General features: G+C 38.1%; 1 protein-coding gene and 1 pseudogene across 1 annotated transcript; both read right to left on the bottom strand.

The window, feature by feature from the left end:
• Positions 1–124: 124 nt before the first annotated feature.
• LOC140809314 (bifunctional aspartokinase/homoserine dehydrogenase, chloroplastic-like) lies at positions 125–18,812 on the bottom strand (annotated as a pseudogene).
• Positions 18,813–20,254: 1,442 nt separating this feature from the next.
• On the bottom strand, positions 20,255–22,074 carry LOC140809670 (uncharacterized). Its single transcript, XM_073167368.1, has one exon. The coding sequence runs from the start codon at positions 21,886–21,888 to the stop codon at positions 20,452–20,454; it is 1,437 nt and encodes a 478-aa protein (XP_073023469.1). The 5' UTR covers positions 21,889–22,074; the 3' UTR covers positions 20,255–20,451.
• Positions 22,075–23,021: the final 947 nt, after the last annotated feature.

The raw sequence follows: 23,021 nt of genomic DNA, 5'->3' as shown, positions 1-23,021 counted from the left end.
CACAGGAAACGCTTTGAAGACTAAATGCAAGTCTAAGAATGTCGTGATTGCTGCTATGGACACCACACACACAGATTAATGTTGAAGAGTTGATTAGCGCACCCAGTTACACACCATTCAAACAATCGTTTGCAGTTGATAGCATAGCTGAAAAATGAAGGCTTTCTGTTTATTTTAACGATTTATTATTCTCTACTTCTTAGTGAAAAACCATAATCTGATAAATGGATGAATTTAAGTTGCAGGATCCAAAAAACTTGTAATCTAGGAAGAATGTACGAGCATTGTGTAGTTACATAATCACCAAAACTGCAAAATTCAAGGGGAACCTAGATACCTAGATAAATCGACGATAAAATTATCTCAAACTTGGACAGAGCAAGGCACACACGTAAGTGTTGAAAATTGACCCTTATGATGGGGGGCCAAGATAAGAGGCGAGACGCAAAATGTCACTGAATACTCCACCAGCCGTGACTTCAGCCCCAGCACCCGGACCACGCACAATCAGAGGTTGCTTAGCATACCTCTGTGTCGAGAATGCAATTATATTATCGAACCCAGATAGTTGTGCAAATGGATGTTCTTTCTTGTATCTTCGAAGTTCCACTGTTCCTTTCTGGTTCACAACATCCACTACCCCGACATATCTCAACACCTTTTTCATAATTCAACATGTTAGAAAATCAATAAACAGAAAATATAACTCTAGTGAAGTTCAAATTCAGCACTAAGGCCTGAAGGACACCGACTTCACCAGCATCTTCAGCCTCCTATCTTTGTTTTGCCCAGTCTACATTAAACTGAGACAGTTCCTGAAGGAACAACTTAGGTGATGCACTATCCTGAAATAAAAAAACATAGGAAATATCATTATCAAAGATTAAGCAGTGCCTCAGTCAAACAGCCTACTGGCTCGTCAATTTTTGACTTGCCTTTAATGGTTCTGGCACGAGGCTCTGAACTGGAATATCCGACAATTCCAGATTTAGTCCAAACTCTCTGGCTAGGATTATCACCTCTGCCACACAAACCATTCAACAGGTAAATTTGTTCCCCTTAGGAAAAATAAGGACTCAAAAAACAAAATCTGGGCTTCTTGTATGCCTGGTAAACAATTTCAGCCATGCCATGGTAACTGGCATTCTACCAACATGGATGCTAAAGGAAGAATAATGATGAAAACAAACTCCAGTCACACAAACTTTAGCCGGGAATAGGCATGCCCACAAGCTGACCATAATGCAAAGGAAAATGAACAATTATCAAGTCGCTTTTCAGAACAATCTCAGGGCAGCAAGAGAATTTCATTAAACCAATTTTCTTGCACAAAACGGCTAGGCGGACAGATCATAACACAAAATTATGAGACAATACCTTCCTGGCAACATCCATTCCAGACAAATCATCCCTCGGATCTGGTTCAGTGAAGCCTGCCTCTTTTGCCTCTTTCACCACTTCACTGAAAGCTCGGGCACCCACGAAGTTGTTAAATATATAGCTTAAGGTCCCACTGAATCAACACATACACTTGGTGAGCAGATAGATGAGTTATAACGTCCTGAAGCTTTTTTATTTTTGCCTATTCAGTTGGCAGCAGAACCTAAACTTATATTTTTAAAATTACACATAAAACATCCAAGATTGGGGTGGAGACATATTACCCCCTGGGTCCTCCCCTCCCCCGTGCATAATGATTCAAGGCAAAGAAAAAGAGCTAGTCATATTTCCTAAACGTGTGACTGAAGAGAAACACCAACCTAAAAATGCCTTCAATTCGCAGAATTTTATCCCCAGTCTCGAGAAGCCCTTGCAAAGTGCTAGTGATCGGTAAACCAGCTCCGACAGTTGCTTCGTAGAAATAATGTGTATAGGATTGACGTTTAAGAGTTCTCAATTTCAAGTACTGCACACATGACAATGTAAAAATCCAATCAAGCATGAAATATAGTTTAGACATTTTCACCAACTATGCATATAAAGCAGGTATTTTCCTAGCAGAACAAACACTTACATGCAGACATCAACACATAACATACATTTATGATGGGAGAGATGTAGCATTTAAATAAGCATATGGGAAAAGAGACAATTCATAACAAAAATCGACAATAATCAACTACTTTGGGTGTCACGTGTATGCATTTCTTTGTTACCTGATCAAGGGGACCTGAATTAGCTTTCTTATTTGGAGTGATCACATGTATGCCTCTGCACAACCAATCATGGTAATGGCTCGCCACATAAGAATCTGCGGTGCAATCTACTTCCCGTGCACATGCTGAACAAATTTCTGAATATCAGCCTTGTCTTTTTGAAGATCTCTCCATATTGACAAGTCAATCCCCCTAATTACCGTCGTGACATGTTAGGCTATTCAAATTCTAAAATTCAAGACACTTTGAATTTAAGGGCGTTTATTGATTTTGAGCGTCAATAGAATTAGGGAGCCAATAATATACAAATTATTTCATTAGTTATTTAAAATTAATTATTAGCATCCAAAATAAGAAGTCACGAGGTTAGAAGCTCTTTTAAGAAAAGAAGAGAAATTGTTTCAAGATCTTAGACTTCTTTTGTTTAGTGCATGAGATCACAGATCAATATCATATAGGCTCTAGTAGCTTTTCTCTTGAAAAGTAAAAAAAAAAAAATCTAAACTTCTCATGACTTCCAAAACAACTTATAGTATATAGGGGATCATAAAACTTTAAAGTTAGCTAATACCAAACAACACACTTGTTTTGAAAAATGAAAATGGATGAAAAAAAGATTATCTAACACCTAAAAGGATCTTTAGTCAACATAACCCCATTTTCTTTTTGCTTCATCCGTCAATTAAAAAAAATCATTCGATAATGGAAAACAACTGGTCATTTTTGTCGGATACGATCATAATGGCAACAGGTTGAATGAAGAAGCTTTCTTAAAACTCCCGAAACTTACGTATCACTTAATAGCATAGTCCTTGATCCCGCAATCCAATGTTGAACTTTTCCTTGAGGACTGCTGCCTGTACAGAGAATTGACAGACACATTAAACAAAATATAAAACATAATATGAAAATTACAATACTAAAAACGAATTGTTTCAAATGTACCGTAAGGAACCAAAACGTTGATCCCTGTTTAAGATTTCTTACACTACATATACTAAAACCACTTGAAAACTCTAGTAAGGATAACTTTGGCCAAATAACATAAAATCATACACCTGAACTACTGGAAAGTTGTGTTACTGTTGGAGTGGAACTTCACATCCAGAAAGGCCCTCACTCCAGAAGACATGATCCAATACAAAAGAAAGTCCAGAAATTCTTGCGCTGTGGAAAATAAATTTGAAACATCATTTGTACCTGGTCCCTAAGTTGGTCAAGCAATGTGCCACCAATCAATCCTGGTCCAATAATACCCATTGATATCGTAGTTCTTGATAGATAAAAACTCGAGTGCACAGCACGTAAAGCCTTTATGCAATCGTCTCTCTTGAGAACTACAGTAATATTATATTCAGAACAACCTTGAGCTATGGCGCGCACATTGATATTAGCCTGAAAATCGGTCCACTGAGTCAGGAAATATATGCTTACAACAAAAAAAGGTAAAAGGAGAATATTATTCTCTTGCAGATGGAAATACAATACTACGAGGGTGTTTATCAAGGACATTTCCAACATTTAATAATCTCATTAGATTTTAGGATGTTAGATCATAAAAATAAGTTGGAGCTTCATCAATGTCCTTCTCCAACCTATTTTTAAGGATCTTATAAGCTCCTACCATCTTATATTTTGGAGCACACCTGCTCCCATGCTAATTTTTTGCTATCTTTCAAATCGGAAACATCGTATTTCATGTTTGAAAGATCTTAGCTTTGTCAAACCTTATACTAGAAAAGGTTATGAATTCCTTTAATCCACATTATTGAACAGCAGACCAACTTGATTTTGCAGGAGTAATAGTTGAGTACTTTGTTAGAGTAGGTGCACGTCGAGCCAAGTGTTGGCCGACTGTTCACAATGAAACTCTTTGTATAAACGATCTTTATTTTAATAATATTTCAATTTATTAATTTGGCGCATCTTTATCTTTATACCCATGCTTGTTGCATAGATAAAGTCCTTGAATATACAAATAGTAGAAAGAATATGAGATGCTCATATGATGAGTATCATGAAACTCATATTTGGAATACTGTATATTCTAAACCGTTCCTAGTCGATTCAGCCGCCACTAAGAAGGATAAAGGCCGCTCGAGTTAGAGACTAGTATCTGCGATGTGAGTACCATGTTTCATTGGTAGGGGACATTGTGATGTCCGAGCATGCAGATAGGTGCTCCTGGTAGAGTGCACTGAACAACCCTCTAGAAAGGACTTTCCAAGTGGTTCTCACTTATCGAGTGGAAAAGTCCTAGTTTATGGTTGTACACCATTAGTCCTTATGACCCGGGACAACATTGAGACTCTATATGCTAGCGTTTCACTTTGACTTGTTTACCGACTCTTATGGGGTCATCAGGTGGCAAGGTTGGGTGTTACGGCGAAACATATAGGAGTCGATGCATTGTAGCCGGGGATTCACCGCTTACCTACGGGTATGGATATCCTATGTGTTTTTCATGTATGTGTGGGTTGAAATCTCTGATCAGAGTATGGTGGTAATTATGAAAGGGGTTTCATAGATTACACCATCGATGCAACCACAACATGACACATAGTATCGATTCATTGACAACTCTCGATAGACCAATAGTTGTCGAATCGGTCGGGATATATGAGTTGAAGGGACCGTACTGTACGCTAACCATAATTGAATGGTTCTTGCAGGCACTATCATGTGATACCTAGGGAATCACGTAAGCGATGCTGCTAGGCGTTTAACGTGATTGGTTGGGTACTATCAGACTTGAGTTCTGACGTTCTTACTATCAAGGAGTTGATAAGTAAGAATGGAGCAATTGGGGTATGCTCGAATAAGGACATGTTTAGTCCGAATCACATAGAGATGTGAACCCACGGCTAGTTGTATCAATGAACCATTGAGGGCCACACAAGTACTTGCTTTGTAAATCCCGATGAGAAGTAAAATAGTTCAATGTGTTGAACGGCTTATAAATGTGTTTATAAGCGTAAAGAAAATTAGAAGTATGACTTCTATGAGAGAAATATAAATTTTAATTTATGGAAGTGTTCCTAAGATTAAAATTTGGCCAAGTAAATAATGTAGTTGAAAATTGTGATTTTCATAAACATTGTTGTGGACTAAATTAAATTAATTCAAGTGTTGAATTAATTAAACACTAGTGGACCTAGTAGAGTCTAAATAATTAAATTAATTCAAGTGTTGAATTAATTAAATAATATTGAGTCTTGTAGAGCTCAATTTAAATAATTATTTAACTAGTGGGACTTGAGTAAATTCAAGTAGTATTTAATTAATCTCAAATGTGTTTGAGATAATTAAAATTTAGTCTATGGTTTTTAATGTGTTAAAAACTATATTATATGCATGTCATTCTAGGGTTTGCATGCTTTGGGGAGGTGAAGGGTTGGAGACTAGGCATGCAACTTTTTGTTGCTTTTGAGAGTTGCTTTTCTCACTACTTAGACTCAACTTCTCTCCCTCATTCTTACTCTCACCTTGGCCGAAACTCTAAGCTTTTCTCTCCTAAAAAAATTTTTCTTGTTTTGTTCTTCAATTTGTTGAGAACAAAATTTCTCTTTGAAAAATCTTCTTGCTTTTCTAGTGCAAAGTAAGAAGGGATTTACATAGCTAAGTGGTGGGCCTTATTCTTGAAGAGGAAGAAGGTGTGCTTGTAGATTTGTCTACCAAGAAGAGCTAAAGTATTCATACTTTAGTTGGAGCCATTACATCAACCTCAAGAGGTTGATAGGTAATTTTCTAAAACATCCTATGCATGTGTTTTTGTTTGATTTCGAAAATATTACACAAAGATTCCATGGTGGCCGAAATTTTCTTCATAAAAATTCGATTTTTGTGCTTCCGTTGCGTTTCCGGCCACCGTAACCGGTCCGCTTTCAAGTGGTATCCGAGCTATGGTTACGGTTTTTGTGTAATATTTGCATAATATTATGTTGAGATCGATTTCTAACCGTTTGAGATTTTTTTGTGCAATAAAACATCAAGGCCGAAATTTACAAAACAAAAAAAAAAAAAAATGTTTTTCGGGGCTGCCCGAAGGGGCTGCCCGAAAATTTCGGGCAGCCGAGGGGCAGCCCAAGGGGCTGCCCGAAATGTACAGTTTTTAAAATAAAAAAAAAAATTTTTGTTGCCGGAATCCGGCGACGGAGCTCCGGCGACGGCGATGACGGCTAGGGTTTCCAAAAGTGTTTTGGACAATCTTAGTGTCATGGGCCTTGAGTTGTTGGGCCATTAGATGGTCAACATAATTTTGTGAAATTTAAATGGGCCAAGCTATTTTTGGTGAAAAATGAGTTTTGGGCCCTTAAGTTTAAATTTACAATTGTTGCACATATTTTCTCATAAAATAAATAATTGAAGTAGGACTTTAATTATTTATAGTAAATTGTGATTTACAAGAAATTCGATTATAAATAAATTAATTTGAAAGTACACAAAGGTGTTTGTATACTTTGTTGATTTAATTTATAATTGTGGCGGTTAGTGATTGGATCAAGATATATAATATTGGATCAATTAATTATAGTGATAATTGATTGATGGTGTATGATATGTGATATTATGCATGAAGGATGATCAAAAGCCCAAGCCCAATTTGCTAGGTGTATGCTAGGATATTTGTGTTGTATGATTATAATAATTATCAATTTATAAAGTGGGCTTGGTTTATGGCCCGTTCCCACCCCATGAGATGTATCCCTATGTGCCATGGATATTTAATTGTAAATATTAGAATAGGGGAAGATCAAGATTGGAAGATGGTGGCCTTGGTGATTATGAAGATCGAAGACATGTAATATTGGATGCTAATGTAATAATTTAGTTGCATTGCATCCCTGCATTTACCCTAGGATTGGACCTAGGCCCGTGTTTGGCTCACACGGGCCATTAGTTTTGGGGCGATTGATCATCCTTGTACTGTTTTCTATTTATAATATATGCATGATATGTTATAAATAATGAGTATGTGCGTTATTATTATTATAATAACAAAGTTGCATGAATCCGGCAAACATACGATCAAACATGGCGAGCTTTTAAAATAAAATTAATGATGAGACCTTTCAAAATTAAAAACCCTCATTTTGAATAAGATTCAAAATTAATATCAAGTCCGAAAAGGGGAATTATAAATTTGTTTATAATTTCCTTGTCTTCCATCGACAATGGATGCATGATGAACGCTACCCGTACTCGGGGCTCGGCTCATATTATTGAGGGGGCCCTGGGTGCCGGAAAGTTGTGACATCCATTGACATGGTGATGTGAACTACGTGGAACTCCCATGATTTCGGCTCATATTATTGAGGGAACTCATGGCGACCGTCCATTAAGGTTCAATATCGATGGGTTAGGCTTGACACGTAAAGATGAACGACGTCATATTATTGGGTCCTAATCAAACGTGAGACAAAAGAATACGTAGAGGGTTGCATGGCGATGCAATTGGAAACTACCTTTTAGGAGTTGTGATGGCCGATATTATTCGGGATCACAATTCGCTAATTGGACCTTACGTACCTACTGAGGAAAGTGTTTCCCGTTTTCACTAGAGGGTAGTGAAAATGTCAAAACAGTGGGAGCGATTATTTATAAAGTAAAAGTCCAAACTTTATATCTTATTAAATATTTTAAAATAGTCATTAACATTTATCTGTTTTACTTTTCAGTACAATCTTTGACATGTCATCAATTCGCAACCCGTTTTCCGTCATTCTCGAAAAACACATTCTAACCGGACCAAACTATATCACTTGGCTAAGAAATTTAAAGATTGTCCTAAACTCGGAGAAGATCGCGTATACACTGACTGAGGCGCCCCCTGCTGAGGCTCCTATAGGCTGCACTCCTGAGGAATTGCAGACCTACAAGGAATGGTGTGACCATGACTTGAAGGCGAAGTGTTATATGCAGGCTTCAATGAACGATGAGCTGCAAAGGCGATTCGAGGATGCAAAGAATGCTGCTGACATTCATATGCACCTCAAGGAGCTCTTCGGAGAGCAGACTCGGCCTTTGAGGCATGCCACAGTAAAGGAGCTCATCACTTTACGCATGCGAGATGGGACTTCGGTCCATGAGCATGGCCTAAAGTTGATTGGGCTCGTGGACAAGCTCGTAGGCATGGATTTGGTGTTGCCTTCGGAGTTGACCACTGATGTGTTGCTGCTATCGCTGCCTAGCTCTTTCGATCCTTTCGTTGTGAACTTCAATATGAACAAGCTCGAGCCCAGCCTTGAAGAGTTGGTGAACATGCTTGTGACCTTTGAGTCCACAATCAAAAAGGAGAAGCAGGTTCTTTATGTGGGCTCTTCATCTGGCACGAAGACCGGTCCACCTGGGAAGGGAAAGAAGCGTTCTTTCCAGCGTACCAAGAAGAGCGTGCCCTTGAAGAGGCAGAGTCCGAGTCCCGTTGTGGCAGCCGCGCCAGTGAAGGCTGAAAAGACTGTTGACATCTGTCACCACTGCAAGAAGCCTGGACATTGGAGGCGTAACTGCAGGGAATATCTTGCGCAGAAGGGTTCTGGCAAAGGTATGTTCTTTATTGAAGTAAATATCTCGATTAACTCTACTTCTTGGGTATTGGATACCGGCTGTGGCTCACATCTCTGTAATGACTTGCAGGCGATGGGAAGAAGTAGGAGGCTCCGAGAGGGTGAGACCTTCTTAAGGATGGGCAATGGAGCAAGAGTTGCTGCCAAAGCCGTAGGAGATATTTGTTTAATTTTGAACAATGATTTTAAGTTTGTATTAAGAGATGTTTTGTTCGTACCAGACTTGATTAAAAACATTATTTCCATTCCTATGCTTGATATTGATGGATATTCTTGTTTATTTGGCAAAGGTGTTTGCAATATTTACAAGAATGAATGTTTAGTTGGTACCGGTGAACTTGAAAACAATCTCTACACCTTAAAATTAAAAGATATTCCACTTAACAATGTCCAAACGATAACAACGACAAATAAGCGCAAACAAGATACTCTTAATTCGGCACAATTATGGCATGCTCGATTAGGTCATATATCCCTAAGAAGGATGAACAAGTTAGTGGGAGTTGGCATGTTTGATATGTCCGATATTAATGCTCTCACGACTTGTGAATCCTGTCTAAAAGGAAAGATGACCAAAATTCCCTTTAAGGGCCATGCGGAGCGAGCCAAAGGGTTATTGGATTTGATCCATACCGATGTGTGCGGTCCGCTTAGCATCACCACTAAGCATGGACATGCCTACTTCATCACCTTTACCGATGACCATTCGAGGTATGGGTATGTGTATTTGATGAAATACAAGTCTGAAGCCTTTGAAAGGTTCAAAGAATTCAGAAGTGAAGTAGAGAAGCAATTGGGACGAAGCATCAAGACACTTCGATCGGATCGAGGTGGTGAGTACTTGAGTGCCGAGTTCCAAGAGTATCTTAGAGAGAATGGGATTCTCTCGCAGTGGACTCCGCCCGCTACACCACAGTTAAATGGTGTTTCGGAGCGTCGTAACCGGACTTTGATGGACATGGTTCGGTCTATGATGGGGTTCACGGAGTTGCCGCCATCCTTTTGGGGATATGCGCTTGAAACAGCGGCACTGTTGTTGAACAATGTCCATACAAAGGCAGTTGACAAGACTCCATATGAGATATGGATGGGTAAGCCTCCCAAGTATTCTTATCTTAGAATATGGGGGTGTCCTGCTTATGTGAAGCAGACAGTGGGAGATAAATTGGATAGTCGATCCATTTTATGCTACTTTGTGGGATACCCAAGAAATTCCATTGGATATTATTTCTATCATCCCCAAGAAACAAAGGTGTTTGTTTCTAGGAACGCAACCTTTTTGGAAAAGGAATTTCTATTAGATAGAAAAGGCGAGATGATAGAACTCGAAGAGGTTCGAGAGACACCCACAGTTATAGAACCCACACCCGAGAAGCCAAGTGAGGAGATACAAGCTCCTAGAAGAACCGAGAGAGTCTCGAGACCACCTGTGAGGTATGGTCTGCTTCTTGAAGAGGGCCATGATGAGCCTAACCTTGGATGTGATCCAAGGACTTTCAAGGAAGCGTTATCGGATGCCGATTCATCCAAGTGGCTTGAAGCAATGGAATCTGAGATGAATTCCATGCATTCGAACCAAGTGTGGAATCTCGTGGATCCACCTGAGGGAATTGTTCCCATAGGGTGTAAATGGATTTACAAGAGGAAACTTGGGGCGGATGGGAAGGTATTGACCTTCAAGGCGCGATTGGTAGCAAAAGGGTATACCCAAAGGCAAGGTGTTGACTATGAGGAAACCTTTTCTCCAGTTGCGATGTTCAAGTCCATTAGGATATTGCTAGCCATAGCTGCATGCTATGACTATGAGATATGGCAGATGGATGTTAAGACAGCCTTCCTTAATGGGGATATTAAGGAAGAAATTTACATGTCTCAACCTGAGGGTTTCACATCTATCGGAAGTGAGCATATGGTATGCAAACTTCAAAGATCTATTTATGGTCTTAAGCAGGCATCGAGGAGTTGGAACCTCAGATTCGATAGTACAATCAAAGAGTTTGGTTTTACTAAGAATCCTGAGGAACCCTGTGTGTATAAGAAGGTCAGTGGGAGTGCTGTGACATTCCTAGTTCTTTATGTTGATGACATTCTACTCATTGGGAATGATGTAGGAATGTTGCAATCAACTAAGATATGGTTAGCAAGTAAGTTCTCAATGCAGGACTTGGGTGAAGCATCTTTTGTATTGGGAATACAGATCTATAGAGATAGATCAAAAAGATTGCTTGGTCTCACCCAGTCCACATACATTGATACCATCGTGAAGCGGTTCTCGATGGATGAGTCCAAGAGAGGACATCTACCAATGTGTCATGGCGTGTCCCTATCCAAGTCTATGTCTCCCAAGACTGATGCAGAGATAACGGCGATGACACGAATTCCGTATGCTTCAGCCATTGGTAGTATCATGTATGGGATGATATCTACACGTCCTGACGTGGCATTTGCACTAAGTGTAGTGAGTAGATATCAATCCAACCCCGGTCTTCCACACTGGAAAGCTATGAAAGACATCCTCAAGTATTTGAGAAGGACCAATAAGTTGTTCTTGGTCTATGGGGGTAGAGAACTGAAATTGGAAGGCTATACCGACTCTAGCTTCCAAAGCGATGTTGATGACTCGAAGTCAACCTCCGGATTCATATTCATGCTCAATGGTGGTGCTGTCTCTTGGAAGAGTTCCAAGCAAGACAGTACTGCGGATTCCACCACTGAGGCAGAATACATTGCTGCATCGGCTGCAGCAAAGGAGGCTGTTTGGATTAGGAATTTCATCCAAGAGTTGGGCGTCATTCCAAATGGAGTTGCTCCTATCCCGGTGATGTGCGACAACACGGGAGCCATAGCTCAGGCGAAGGAGCCAAGGTCTCATCAGAAGTCCAAACACGTATTGAGAAAGTACCACATCCTCAGAGAGATCGTGGAAAGAGGAGATGTCGTGATTGACAAAGTCGGCTCCGCAGATAATGTTGCTGATCCACTAACTAAGCCTTTACCAGGACCATCGTTCGAGAAGCATCGCGAATCAATGGGTCTAAAGCATATAGGTAGTTGGCTCTAGTGCAAGTGGGAGATTGTTAGAGTAGGTGCACGTCGAGCCAAGTGTTGGCCGACTGTTCACAATGAAACTCTTTGTATAAACGATCTTTATTTTAATAATATTTCAATTTATTAATTTGGCGCATCTTTATCTTTATACCCATGCTTGTTGCATAGATAAAGTCCTTGAATATACAAATAGTAGAAAGAATATGAGATGCTCATATGATGAGTATCATGAAACTCATATTTGGAATACTGTATATTCTAAACCGTTCCTAGTCGATTCAGCCGCCACTAAGAAGGATAAAGGCCGCTCGAGTTAGAGACTAGTATCTGCGATGTGAGTACCATGTTTCATTGGTAGGGGACATTGTGATGTCCGAGCATGCAGATAGGTGCTCCTGGTAGAGTGCACTGAACAACCCTCTAGAAAGGACTTTCCAAGTGGTTCTCACTTATCGAGTGGAAAAGTCCTAGTTTATGGTTGTACACCATTAGTCCTTATGACCCGGGACAACATTGAGACTCTATATGCTAGCGTTTCACTTTGACTTGTTTACCGACTCTTATGGGGTCATCAGGTGGCAAGGTTGGGTGTTACGGCGAAACATATAGGAGTCGATGCATTGTAGCCGGGGATTCACCGCTTACCTACGGGTATGGATATCCTATGTGTTTTTCATGTATGTGTGGGTTGAAATCTCTGATCAGAGTATGGTGGTAATTATGAAAGGGGTTTCATAGATTACACCATCGATGCAACCACAACATGACACATAGTATCGATTCATTGACAACTCTCGATAGACCAATAGTTGTCGAATCGGTCGGGATATATGAGTTGAAGGGACCGTACTGTACGCTAACCATAATTGAATGGTTCTTGCAGGCACTATCATGTGATACCTAGGGAATCACGTAAGCGATGCTGCTAGGCGTTTAACGTGATTGGTTGGGTACTATCAGACTTGAGTTCTGACGTTCTTACTATCAAGGAGTTGATAAGTAAGAATGGAGCAATTGGGGTATGCTCGAATAAGGACATGTTTAGTCCGAATCACATAGAGATGTGAACCACGGCTAGTTGTATCAATGAACCATTGAGGGCCACACAAGTACTTGCTTTGTAAATCCCGATGAGAAGTAAAATAGTTCAATGTGTTGAACGGCTTATAAATGTGTTTATAAGCGTAAAGAAAATTAGAAGTATGACTTCTATGAGAGAAATATAAATTTTAATTTATGGAAGTGTTCCTAAGATTAAAATTTGGCCAAGTAAATAATGTAGTTGAAAATTGTGATTTTCATAAACATTGTTGTGGACTAAATTAAATTAATTCAAGTGTTGAATTAATTAAACACTAGTGGACCTAGTAGAGTCTAAATAATTAAATTAATTCAAGTGTTGAATTAATTAAATAATATTGAGTCTTGTAGAGCTCAATTTAAATAATTATTTAACTAGTGGGACTTGAGTAAATTCAAGTAGTATTTAATTAATCTCAAATGTGTTTGAGATAATTAAAATTTAGTCTATGGTTTTTAATGTGTTAAAAACTATATTATATGCATGTCATTCTAGGGTTTGCATGCTTTAGGGAGGTGAAGGGTTGGAGACTAGGCATGCAACTTTTTGTTGCTTTTGAGAGTTGCTTTTCTCACTACTTAGACTCAACTTCTCTCCCTCATTCTTACTCTCACCTTGGCCGAAACTCTAAGCTTTTCTCTCCTAAAAAAAATTTTTCTTGTTTTGTTCTTCAATTTGTTGAGAACAAAATTTCTCTTTGAAAAATCTTCTTGCTTTTCTAGTGCAAAGTAAGAAGGGATTTACATAGCTAAGTGGTGGGCCTTATTCTTGAAGAGGAAGAAGGTGTGCTTGTAGATTTGTCTACCAAGAAGAGCTAAAGTATTCATACTTTAGTTGGAGCCATTACATCAACCTCAAGAGGTTGATAGGTAATTTTCTAAAACATCCTATGCATGTGTTTTTGTTTGATTTCGAAAATATTACACAAAGATTCCATGGTGGCCGAAATTTTCTTCATAAAAATTCGATTTTTGTGCTTCCGTTGCGTTTCCGGCCACCGTAACCGGTCCGCTTTCATACTTGTGATTGTATGGAAGACATTAGAAAAATTATTCAACAGTTGTAAGTGTATTAACCTTGGCAAGAGCATTAAAGAGCGTCGCACTAACTCCAGGAGTACTTGCCATTTTTTGACCAACCGCTGCCAGAATGCTACAACTGGGAATAACAGAATCTGCAAACATTCAATAAGAATAACATAACACCACAAATCTCTTAGAAAAATGAGCAACATTGTTGTCAAACAGCAAACGCCAGTGGAAGAATAAATGATCAAGATACAGAGGCCATCAATTTTAATAAATTAGGTTTTAAATTATGCACTTGAGTAATATTCAAGTAGATCTTGTCTGCAAGGGAATAAGCTTGTATCTAAAGTTGTATTGGACCACTAACTCTTATAAGCGATAGGATGGCAGCTAGTATGCATGGGTAAATGAATTAAGAGTAATGGGTAGTCATATTGGTAATTGGATGGCTTAATAATAAGTTAAAATTATCAAGAAGGTTGAAGACAGAGTTATATCAGACAACATTGAAATCATGTTCTGATAAAGTAGCATCCCCTTCTTTTTGTTACAAAACAGTTCTAACATGCACATCATCCACAAATAAATGTCCTTAAAAAGCCCTCGGAGAGGCAGATTATCAAACCTACTGCATTGGCTAATTCTTTTCACCGTAAACTAAAGGGAAATTGTAGTTTGGAAGTAAATGGTTATTCAGAAAGTACAATCTGCAAGTAATCTTCATGGAAGCAACTCGCACAGTCAAATTCTCACATACTTCATATAGTATACTCTCACCGAAAAATGCTGATTTACTTCATCATACATATATACATATATGTGTGTGTGCATACAGAAAGCTCAGTCATGACTTGGCATGATAGCTCCAAAAACTTGGTTAAAGGCAAACAATCTGAGAGAGACGGCCAGCATCCAACGCCTGATGAAACCTAATTTCTAAAGCAGCAGCTACAGCCTTAACCTCCTTCTCAGGAACAGCAAAACAGAGTGCTCGCTACTAGCCTGCATTGAAATAAATAAAGTAAGAATCCCTATGAAAGTGATTATAAATTATAGTCAGAGAAGAAAACAGGTATACCTGGGATATCATGATTACATTAGCTCCAACATCCTTCACGGCTCTGAAAATGTCACTAGCAGTACCAGGAACACCAGCCATTCCAGTTCTGGAAAGAAAAAAATGTGAGCAATAGCTCAACCATGAGATTGGAAGAAAAAAACAAACACTGAATCACGCACCATAACTATTGTCATAATATAAATTGAAATCTCACCCTTCAACATTTACAAGGGCTAAATTGTCGATTGTAGCAAATCCTTTAACTGGAGAATCCACCCTATGGCAATCTTCAAATTCAAAATCAGCAGGACGACAGATTACTGTACCAGGTGCAGCCAGGTTGAAGATGTTCCTTATAACAATTGGAATGTCGTATTTCATGACAGGAATAATTGTACGAGGGTGTAAAACATTTGCTCCAAAGTATGACTGCGCATCTCCATAATGATCACTAATAAGCGAAATGTAAAGACATATTACCAAAGACATAGGAAATATAGAAAAGTTACCATTTCCCAAGCCTCCTGATATGACAACTGCTTCAATATCACAGCCTCGCTAACTGCCAAAAGAAAACATAAAGGTGAAAAATAGCAGAATGAATTGTCAATAATATCCCGAATGCTCACGGGATTGCTAAAAGAATAGATTAAGGAAAATAATCCTCAGTATTATTATTCAAAAGAATCAGGATAATTGAATAATATACAAAAAGAAGTTTTGATACCTTCCAACTGACACAGCACGAGAATGAGAGCAACAAACCTTTTCTGGGGTCCGCGCTGTATACACCATCAACGTCAGTCCAAATAGTGACTTGACGTGCTTTAAATAAAGCACCCATAATTGCAGCTGAAAAGTCACTTCCATCTCTTTTTAAAGTCGTAGGTATATTCTGAGGCGTACTGGCAATAAACCAAGTTGCGACAACTGTTTTAGCCAAATTTTGAGAGTACCACTTCAGCACTTCTCAAGCCTTCGGCCAGACTCCAAATAATCTGGATCAACTTGATTAGAACCCGTAGGATTTACAATAAGTACATCTCGCGTGTCCATAAAAGTGCACTCCACACCACTCTACAATGCCAGGTAAAGAAATGCTATGATCAAATTGTTTCACAAAACTAGATAAGTCGACATATTCATGCCCCTAAAACAAAAATGCGTCAAGATATCAAACACCTTTCTAACAACAGCTGACAGCAGTTGGGCGGACCATAGCTCACCATGTCCCACAACAAAGTCTGAAAAAGATTCTGTTGCATGACCAGCTGCAGTTCACGATGAATTTTGTAGGTCATTACAAAATAAAACAACATGCTTGTCACTCAACAAAGTATACTTTGTTGAGAAAGAAAAGAAAATCAATAGTTCATGTTCATGAGATTAATTTCAGGATACAAATATTAATAAGCGTATGTATTTGCTCACGGAAATGGTCTCAATAGATCCATTTTCTTTTTATAAATCCAGTTTATTGATTGTGAAACAATTAATTACTTGAATGTAACATAATTATTATTTTATTATTTCTCCTAATGACTATAATCAAAATCCGTTTTTAGGACAAAACATGAATACATTGGATAACGGACAAGTCCATAGGTACATAAGGAAGAATTAATAGGTTAGTCAAACTGAAGTCGGAATAGATAATCTTAGTAGAAACAGACTCCTGTCCGGAAACTGAGCTGGCGGTCAGTGCCATCATAGTGTAGGAACAGAAATTAAAGCCTACGGGGAATGATGTCCTTCGTTTTGGAGTCATTGGACAAAATTCACAGAAAAATGGATATGAAATACAGTTAAAGGTAGGTTTTGCCGATCCATTTACTCTTTCCGTTACTTGCTTAAGCAGATGTTCATGCCATATGGTAAGGATAATATTTCTTTTAAAAAACTTATTAAGCATTTCACATGCATGACATACCGATGTGTATTGCACGTAACATTGCCTTAAGGTTATTAATATCCTCATGCAATCGAACTAAGAAATTAGCCAGTTCATCCCCTTCCAGTAGATCAACAGCCGTCAACTTGTGTATTTGCAAAACAGCTTCTAATGCAATTACATAGGAATCATCCCGAGATTGTGCCTTGTATATGAGATCATACATCATGTCGGTCACCTTTGACATAGCAGACACGACAACTAATTTTCTCTCTGACTCTTCCTTAACAATAATGTTAGCAACATTTTGGATTCTTTCAGAATTTCCCACGCACGTGCCACCAATTTATGGATAGACCAAATGTCACCCTTCGGAAGTTGAGCTTTTCCAACAGCTTCATCCAGTAAAATATCTAGAAATATCATCACCATCCAGGAAAAATATAGTTTATTAGTGGCACTAAATTCAGCTATGAGTTTGAATCCATATGTAAAGATGGGGTAAAAACCTGCACTAGTAACTGATGCAAGTATATTGAGCTTATACGAATCCCTCCCTTGTAACCGCAAAAAATGACCTGTTCTGTAGATAAAAATAACATGAATCTTCAGCTAAGGCGTAAGAGAGAGTATAAATAGTTTAACAAACGTCCATAAAAAGAACTGCAATCCTACAGCTTCCAAAATAAAACTCTTTACAGATAAACAATGACATTAGATGTCTATTCTGGATGTAGCAATAAATGTCAAATGATGGACGCGGTAAAACTAGAAAATATAATGCAGCAAAACTAGATAAGCTATGACGATTCCAAAAGTAACTTTCGAGAGTTAAGTCAACGCTTTGCTAGTTCCAAAAGGTGGTTGTAGAAAATATGGATTTGCTCATTTTTTCCCGTGTCTGAAATGATAAAGGGATAGACGGAGAACAAAAATTTATTGTGAATAAGTGAATTATTTCAACCAACAAATGGTTCGACTCTCTAGCTAAAACAGAAACCTTCAATTGTGGCAGCCTAAATAAACCCAGTGGCAGGATGGGGTACACAGCACGGTTCTGGGCCAAGTAAATTTTGGACAAGATGTAACTTGTAATGTTCTATGAACTGGAAAATGAAGAAACAACCATTACAGAGAAGCAACTTACAGTCACGAGAAAGAGCGAAAAGCAAAGAAACTGGTATTCTAGGCAATTCAAGAAATCATCGATGAAAAGACGGGATATATCTTTCTACAAGCTCTGTCCGTGCCATTCACAGCAAAAATATTCGCTTCATCTAAACTAATGAATTGCATGATCGCATTCATCAAAATCAAATCTTTGGCCGTGCAATTCACAGTAAAAATATTCACTTAGTCTAAAATAATTAATTGCATGACCACATTAACCAAAATAAAATATTTTCTCGAGTATAAATGCGCATTTCGTACAAACATTATTTAACTTGGTGATCCAGTAGAGCCAAACCAATACATAGATAAAAATTAGTTCTGTAAAGATTGTAAACTTAATCGCTATGATTGGATTCCAAAAACATGCAATTGGGAGAAAAGAAACCGTCCCAGGTGGTTATGCGTACACTGAATCTCTTGATAAATCTATATATTTACTACTTTCAAACCGCAGAACACAAACTGAAATCTTTAAGCACCCTCCATGTGAGAAACCGAAAAGAAATGAAAAAACAACAGAAACGAAATGCCCCAGTATTTTCCAGCCAAGAGACCAAGGAGTTGGCTACCTGGAGAGTGGAAGGCGTTGCAGCAGAGTAAAAGGATGGATCTTTGTCGATGGAGCCAATAATTTGTTGGGTTTGAAGAACGGGAAAGGGGGACACGTGCATGAAGAAAGATTTTGTAAAGAAGAAGAACACAAGGAAGAAGCGAGTGCCATCTCCCTTCTCCTCCGTGGTTGATGGGCGTTTTTAATTTTGCGGCTGCGTGTGCGTACAGTAAATGCATACAAGTGATCACTGATGGTGGATTTTGTGTGTGAGTGCGTGTTATTATTTAAATATATATATAAAGCAAACTCTCTAAATTCTAAGTCATGTTTTTTGCATCCAAAATACTGGAAGAAAAATAAATTATCCCACAAATTTATCCATAAATTTTCCATGTAATAAAAAAATTCATTTGATCAAAATATAGTCATCCTTGAGTGCAACTGAATTTTTTTTTCGTAATTTTAATTACATAATTTTTTTTTTTGAGATGATACTTACATAAAATAGGTTTTTAAAATTAAAAATATTTAACATGTTGTAAGTTATAATGTAAAGTATTTTAACTTAAATTTAAAAAGTGAAAGCATAAATTAAACATCATCAACAAAGTGACCATGCTCATTGAATTTTATTTTATATCAATTTAAATACACACACATATATATACATATAATATAATTATGTGCTTCATATTGAATATAAAAAAAAAAATCAAAAGGCGCAATACAATATGTAAGCTAAGTGCATCAACTCAGACGATGATGACAAAGAATACCAGCATGTTTTGATTTTATCAAGGTTTGTAATTTTTCTAAATATAATTTTAAAATTTTACATTTCGACTCAATATTTAGATCAAATAGTTTTTTCACGTGTTACTGAAAAAAGAACATATTTTTACGTAGATGAATTTTTTATTTTTTCAAATAACATATCAAGGAAAACAACATGGATATTTTCATATCCATAATATGTTTTTCCTTAATATTTACGTGATGAATTAAATGACATCATCAGTTCAATCAATGTTTTTTTTAAATATTATTTGAGTATCCAAATTCTCTTCAGTACTGAAATATGATATAGGCATGCCAAATCGCCAAAAGCAGTATAAATAAATTAATTTCTCGACGCGTTGCCACTCAAAAGTTTAATCCATGCGATCATCCTTGTTCCATTATCTAGTTATTCGTGTTAAGATTGGAACTTAGACCTAACTCAACCTCAAAAACTAGTTCAAGAAGAAAGATTGTCCAAGCTCATATATACAACTCCCAGGTTATTTATCCAACTGATGTGAGACAATTAACAATTCGAATGAGCTACAGTTCCACTTCTGGAAGTTTAGTAGCATGACTTGATTCCGAGCTTCTTCAACAGTCTAATTTTCATTACACACACACACACACATATAAGCTTTAACAGTGGTAGGCAGGTATAATGTTGTGGTGCATATATGTTATTAAAGCTTAAGGAAGCTAGTCATCAATCTTTTAGCAAATTTCCTTCTTTTCTTTAGAAAAAGATCCCGACATAAACCATGATAAGGTTTGGCCGAGGTGGCTATTACCCGACGGCCGACCTGCGGGTTAGAGAGTTGGCATGCGATAAGAGGGCCAACATCAAGGTGGCCGAGTCGAGGGGTTATGACTAGACTAGATATAAACGGCGGGAAACTGTTGTTTGAAGTCACAATCAAATATTGCAGAGAAATAAAATTTATGCAACTTATTCTTACTATCCATTGCAACTTATTCATCATTGTGCGACACTCTCCTTCCAGTTCCTGTGCTCACAACGCTTTATTTACTTTTAACTAATACAAATAACCACAAAACTCAGTTAAACAGTGCAGTGCTAGCTAGCTAGCTAGCTGGTTCTATCCACAATTCAAACTTCATTTGCATTTGGGCAATGGAGAACCACAGAGGCAATCGTTCCCGACAAACGATTCTGCCGGGAACTTTGTCGTCGGTAGCTGACCACACAAGTGATTGTAACTAACATTCAATTTTGTGAGCCCTGAAACCGCGGGAGGCACCTTCCCAAACACCAAATTGTGTGACAAATCCAAGTGCTTCAAGGTCTTGACAATTCTCACACTCTCCAGGTTAAATTTTAACTTGTTTCCAGAAGCATAGAACCCCACCAAGTAATCAGTTCTGTTCAAAATCTTTACTGGACTACCGGTTATTTCGTTCTCGGAAAGATCGATGTAATCATAGAAGTATGTCTCCGCAGGCTTCCAGTCATCCAAATTAATCTTGAGCCCACATTTTGCTAACTTCAAAGAAAATATTATAGGAGAGGCAGTAACCCATTGAGGAATGCTCTTCAAATGGAATCGATTATAAGATAAATCCAACGACTCTATACCTTTCACCTGCATATCCGGAAACGGGTCCACCAGAGAATTACGGGACAAGTCCAAGTTAAAGATCTTGGTGAGATTAACGAAACTTTTGGGCACAGTCCCTGAAAATCGGTTCCAAGACAGATCCAATGTGTCCATGGCATGGAATTTTCCCAGAAAATCAGGGATTTTCCCCGTCAGGGAGTTGTGTCCGAGCTCAAGGTAACGTAGAAATGGCGCTAAGACAGAAATGCTTTCTGGGATTTTTCCAGTGAACGTGTTGTGAGAAAGCCTTATACTTCTGAGGTCCGAAAAGCCCGAAAAGAAATCCGGTATCGTCCCAGATAATTGGTTCCGCTCCAAATGTAGTAGGGTCAGGTTCCTCAGCCGCTGAATGCTAACAGGAACCGTGCCGGTCAGAAGATTACCACCGAGTTTCAGCTGCGTCAACCGAACCAAATTACCGATCGAACTCGGTATAGACCCCGAGAATCGGTTTCCTTCCAAGCTTAGCACGTCCAGTCGGGTCAATTTACTAATGTTGTGAGGTATAGGACCCGATAGTTTATTGTTTTCGATATAAACATACAGAAGTTTTGGGAGGCTAAACAGAAAAGAAGGGAAAGGGCCACTTAAGTTTTTAAGATCCGTGAGATAGACTCCATCCAGAAACTGTAGTTTCGAAAGCGAAGGCGAAATGGTACCAGATAAAGTAGTGGTGGCATTGTTGGGCTGGCCAGCAACGGACATGGCCGTGACCCGTTGGCCGCTGAGGCAGGTGACGCCTAACCATGTGCAGCAGTATGTTCCTTTCTTCCATGAGGAAAGCAAACCAGACGGGTCGGCCCGAATTCCCGACTTGAAATCCAGCAACCCGATCTCATCGTCCACGTGGCATCTTGCTGCTGAGGCTGTGAGTGTGAGGCTGAGTATCAGAGTTAGAGTAGCGAATAATTTGAAGAGAGGTGAAAGAGAAGGCATATTGGTCGTACACGGAGAGACGAGGGTATTGGCAAAATAGCTGTTTTTAAAGGAGATCTTAAAATATCATACGTTCACTTTTACTTCTTTGACTCGTTCAAAAAACCATGTGCTGTTATCGAGTTTTCAGAATTGGATTGCACCAATCGGCTCGACTCGACTAGACTCGATTGAGAACAGATCATTTTTCTCGTCCAGACCATAACCAAAAAACCATTATACCGGTCAGACCAAAGTTTGGCAAAAAAATCGAATTTTTTACTTCGTTTATTAATGATTTGAAGATCGGAAAACTGGAGCTTGTTTCCACAAATAGTGAAGCTAATTATTATTGTTTTTTTTACAGGTGGGAGGCTCAAATAGTCGAAGGCCACTCAGGAGTTTGGACCAATTAATGCACTGCAACTCAATAGATGTAGGAAAAAATCCTTCATATAATTTCTTTGAATTAATTTTATTTTTGAAAACTATTTGTTTGCTGGCTGGTGCCTGTTGGTTTTTATTTTTTTCTACGTGGACACTTGATCCCCGTGGCGTGAATGAGTTTTGAGTTGTCAAATAAATACGTTAGAAATGGGACTTTTTGCTAATGCACTACATAAAAGGAAAAAATTGATGTCTAGCTTTCTTAATCTTTGACGATAATGGTAGGTAGTGCGCGATTAAAGCAGATCCAATATATTTAGGTATAGTTTGGATTTTGATATACTTGATAAATGAATAATTAATAACTTTTCATGTTTCGTACATTTTTTAAAAGCCAACTAAACTCGCATGCATCCTTGATAAATGTTGTTTAGACAGAAAAGTTAACTACTCGATATCCGAACCTAAACATTCACCCCTCTCTGCATGTGCAAAAAAATCTTGGTAATCATGAAATAATAAAAATTTATCATGATAAATATAATATTGACATTATAATCCAACAGACAAACCAAAAGATTCAATGTTTTATCATAACATCTTACTTATCCTCACTTTATCATTTTACTATATATCACACACTTGTCATATCCTATGAATAAAACTATGCTTAGTTATTAAACTAATATTCTAATGATAAAAATTTAACAAGTTATAAAAAAAACTAACGGTTATTGTAATACTTGATTAAATAAAAGACAAATGTG

This window comes from Primulina eburnea, chromosome 13 (genome assembly GCF_022965805.1).
Source record: "Primulina eburnea isolate SZY01 chromosome 13, ASM2296580v1, whole genome shotgun sequence".
NCBI classification, from domain to species: Eukaryota; Viridiplantae; Streptophyta; class Magnoliopsida; order Lamiales; family Gesneriaceae; genus Primulina; species Primulina eburnea.
Note: the sequence above shows the minus strand (reverse complement) of the source record. Positions and strands in the feature narration are given on the sequence as shown.